Consider the following 3,953-nt stretch of genomic DNA (forward strand, 5'->3'; position numbering starts at 1 on the left):
GTTTGTGAGTGCATGTGTGTGTGTGTTTGTGTCGTCTGGTGGTGAGTTTTGCCCCTTGATCATTATGCCCTACCCAACTCCTTCCTTTGCTTGCCTCTTTCCGACTTGCTCACGTCTGTTTTTGCTTGTACTGATCGTCACTTCTGCAGACATCGTCGCCTCACGTTCTCAAGCTCTCACACGCGCGTCACGTAAGCATTTGGGTGCATGCCGTATCTTCCACGTGTCTTGCGCACGCGATCGCACACACACACACACACACATCTCACGCGCAACCGCCTGCGTTGTGCTCGCTTTGCGTTTGCTTTTCCAGATTGCACACGCCGGAGGATGTGGCAGATGCGTTTGAGTCTCCATCAAGCAACGTGAGTGACGTCGACCGCATGCCCAAGCTGACCGCATCCCTTGCGTTATCACAAACACACGTTCTTGACTCATCCGTCCACACACACACACACGCACACACTTTACACAGCCGATGTGGATGCCTGATCTTCCGTCCCGCAGCAACAGCAGCGACGCCGGCGTGCCGCAACTCGTGTTTGATGAGCGTGAGGAGGAATTGCAGAGGGAACACGCAAACGGCGACAACACCAACACGGCTGTACCAGCAGCAGCCACTGCCGTGTATGGCGGTGGTTTTGACACTGCTGCAGATGTTCACGGTGATGCAACTGGTCACGATGAAGTTGAAAGTGAAGGTGGCGGTGGTGGTGATGGTGGTGGAATCCAGCGCCACCGCAGCTACGACAGCGACGTGGACGACGTTGATGTTGAACAGCTCCTCGACACCCCGGACACGTGAGTGCACGTGGTTTGTTGCACATGGCAATGATCGACGAGATTGAGCTGTGTTGTGTTGTGGTCTGTTGTGTTGTGTTGTTGTGCACTTACTTGTGACCACGTCCTTGTGCCATTACTGTGGCCAGCCGGCGAGCCAACACACACACACACACACACACAAGAGGCAGTTCATTGTCCTCCTCACCTCACATCGTTTTGTTCCATTGCAAACCACTCACCCACACCTCCCCCCCCCCGTCTTGCACACGAATCCCATCCAGACGGCTGACGGAGGGCAGCACCGCGATTGCTGCGCCCGAACCGCCGTCGTCACCGACAGCGTCGACAACAACAGCAGCAGGACAGGCGCTGGCACCAGCAGTGGTGGGAGACGTGGATGGACCGGAAGAAGTCGGTGATGGGGTCAACGGAGCGCAGAGTGGAACGAGGGAACAGGATGTGACGGGGGCGCAGGCCGAGAGGGACGGAGATGTGAAGAGCGAAGAAAAGATCACAGTGCCTCATGTGCAGCCAGAAGCAGAAGCAGCAGAGGAAGAAGAGAAAGAAGACCAGGAAGAAGGGGAAGTGAAGGAGGGCGCGCCGGTCGCAGTTGATGTTGATGAGTGCGATGACGAGGCACTATTTGCATCCCTGCAGGATCACGACACCAAGAAATACAGCACAGGTGCAGAACAGGCGCAGCACGAGCTCTTCCATGAAGCAGCGTCGCCTTCACGTGGTATGCGCAGATGTGTTTGTGTGTGTGTGTGTGTGTGTGTGTGTGTGTGTGTGTGTGTGTGTGTGTGTGTGTGTGTGGCTGTCTGTGTGTGGCTGTCTGTGTGTCTGTGTGTGCATCGAGCGTGCATGTCAGGTGCTCTGTGTTGAGGCATGCCTATGACATGTTCAAAGCTGCGTTCGCTCACAAACACGCACACACACACGCACACACACAAACAAACACACGCGCGCGAGCCAGGCGAGGACGAGTATGCGTCCACGACACCTGTATACACGGATGATGAGAGCGAAGAGGATGAAGAGGAGGGGATGGACGATTGGAATGAGGATCATCTTGGCTTCATATACGACGCACCGCCACAGTGAGTGCACGAGAGAGCGTATGTGTGTAAAGTTATGGATGTGGATATGTGAGTACATGTGTGTCATGCGTGTGGATATGTGAGTACATATGTGAGTACATATGTGTGCGTGTGTGCACATGTGTGTCAATGAACACTTCACTGCGTTGCTCGTGTACGCTTGCATGCCACAACCCCCGCATCCCCAATACCACCGCTGCTCTACTTTCCTTCCAACTCACGGTGGCCGCACGAATGCGTCACGCCCGCAGGAGCACGCCGTCCAACCCCTTGCTCGTCGTCCTCGACATTGGAGCCACGGAAATTCGCATTGGGTTTGCCAGTAAGTTCAAGCAGCACATGCGAGCCCCGTGCGAGCCGTGGAAGCGCAGGCACCAAACAGGCCATACGATACACAGACAGAGAAAGAGGAGGGGGGCAGAGAGAGGCAGAGGGACAAAGAGAGCCACACACACACACACACACACACACACACACACACACACACACACACACACACACACACACACACACACACACACACACACACACACACACACACACACACACACACACACACTCACACACACACACGCACGCACGCAATTCCCTGCACTGCTCTGCTCGATTTGTGCTCGCTCCCTCACGCATCCTCCTCCTCCTTCCCCCCCCCCTCCCTCCGCCTCTCTCTCCTGCAGGCGAGGAGGAGCCGCGAAATGTGCTGCCGAGCATCCTGGCGCGCCCGCTGCTGCTGCACACAGACGACCGCAATTCGTCCCTCTTCCAGTCGCTGCTGGACGACAAGGTGACGCCGTGGGTGTCGCACGGCCAGGCACATGCTGTCAACTCGAGTGTAATCTATGGCACGAGCCCAGCACGCGCGTCGCTGGAGCAGATTCTGCACCTGTCGCCACGGACACGTTGCATCACGTCGCCCCCACCATCATCGACGTCTCGACGGCGACAGTCGCTCGGACAGCCGGTGCAGATGAGGAGGGGCACCCGCGATGGTGCTCATGGTGGTGATGGCGAAGGTGACGGTGAAGGCGGCGGCGGCGCTGTGCATAAGAAACGCGCATCGATGCTGCTCACTGGTGACAGCTTCGATCACTTTGCAATGCCGCCACCGCAGCTGCAGCTGGATGATGACGACGGCGACGACGATTATGAAGATGCCGATGACAAAGTCGACGCAGCTGACGGTGGTGATGGTGCACACGATGGTGATGATGACGAACAACAAACTCATGCTGGCGGGCATGATGAGAGTCACGACCGCGATGGTGATCAGCATACGGAGGCAGAGGAGCAAGAAAACGCCGCGGTTGAACATGAAGAAGGGGAGCAGCCAGAGCAAGCTGATGCGCTGAGCGTTGATAACGGTCACTCAACTGCGCACATCTCGGAAGCTGGCCAGGCTGCTGTACGATCTTCAAGTCCACCAACACTTGCACCTGCGCCACCATCGGCCGAAGACAGTGTTTCGCCCACCGAACAAACTCCATCAACGCATGACGCCGAGCAAACAAACTCACGCACCCGCACCCGCACCCGCTCCAGCACAACATCGTCTCGGCGGCGGCGACAACGGCAGCAGTCGAGCAACGACGGCGATTCGCCGCTGCACGTGTGGCAGACAGCCGACGCCCCGGGCCAGCGGCAGCGGGAGGTGCTGATCACGAGTCCGCTGGAGGCGACGCAGAGCCGTGACCTGACAGGCATCCTCGCCCTCAGCTTTCCTCTGCGTGAGCGCGATGTGCACGGGCTCTTCAAGGACTGGCGGGGCATTCGCATCCTCGTGGAGACGGCCGTCGCTTCGGTGAGATGCCCCCGTTCAAGTGTTTTGGGGGGAGGGGGCCGTATTTGCTCACGTGTGTTCATGTGTTCATGTGTGTGTGTGTGTGTGTGTGTGTGTGTGGTGTGTGTGGTGGTGTGTGTGTGTGTGTGTGTGTGTGTGTGTGTGTGTGTGTGTGTGTCTAACATTGTGTTCGTGTCATAATCCGCAACGCTTAATTTTGCTCCCACGTTTCCGCTTGTCTCGTCAAATTCACTCACCATCCTTCGCGCTCGGCAACCCCCCTCCCCCGCACA

General features: G+C 57.3%; 1 protein-coding gene across 1 annotated transcript in view; it reads left to right on the forward strand.

The window, feature by feature from the left end:
• The window catches only part of PTSG_05879 (actin), a gene marked incomplete at both ends in the record, with an annotated part of 8,110 nt that overhangs the window by 1,484 nt on the left and 2,673 nt on the right, over positions 1 to 3,953 (forward strand). The window contains 6 exons of the mRNA XM_004992715.1: positions 314 to 365; positions 476 to 801; positions 1,065 to 1,522; positions 1,760 to 1,883; positions 2,135 to 2,205; positions 2,561 to 3,681. Of these exons, the coding sequence (XP_004992772.1) occupies positions 314 to 365; positions 476 to 801; positions 1,065 to 1,522; positions 1,760 to 1,883; positions 2,135 to 2,205; positions 2,561 to 3,681 (2,152 nt within the window). The remainder of the gene's footprint in view (positions 1 to 313; positions 366 to 475; positions 802 to 1,064; positions 1,523 to 1,759; positions 1,884 to 2,134; positions 2,206 to 2,560; positions 3,682 to 3,953) is intronic.

The sequence above is a fragment of the Salpingoeca rosetta genome (genome assembly GCF_000188695.1).
Source record: "Salpingoeca rosetta unplaced genomic scaffold supercont1.15, whole genome shotgun sequence".
NCBI classification, from domain to species: domain Eukaryota; class Choanoflagellata; order Craspedida; family Salpingoecidae; genus Salpingoeca; species Salpingoeca rosetta.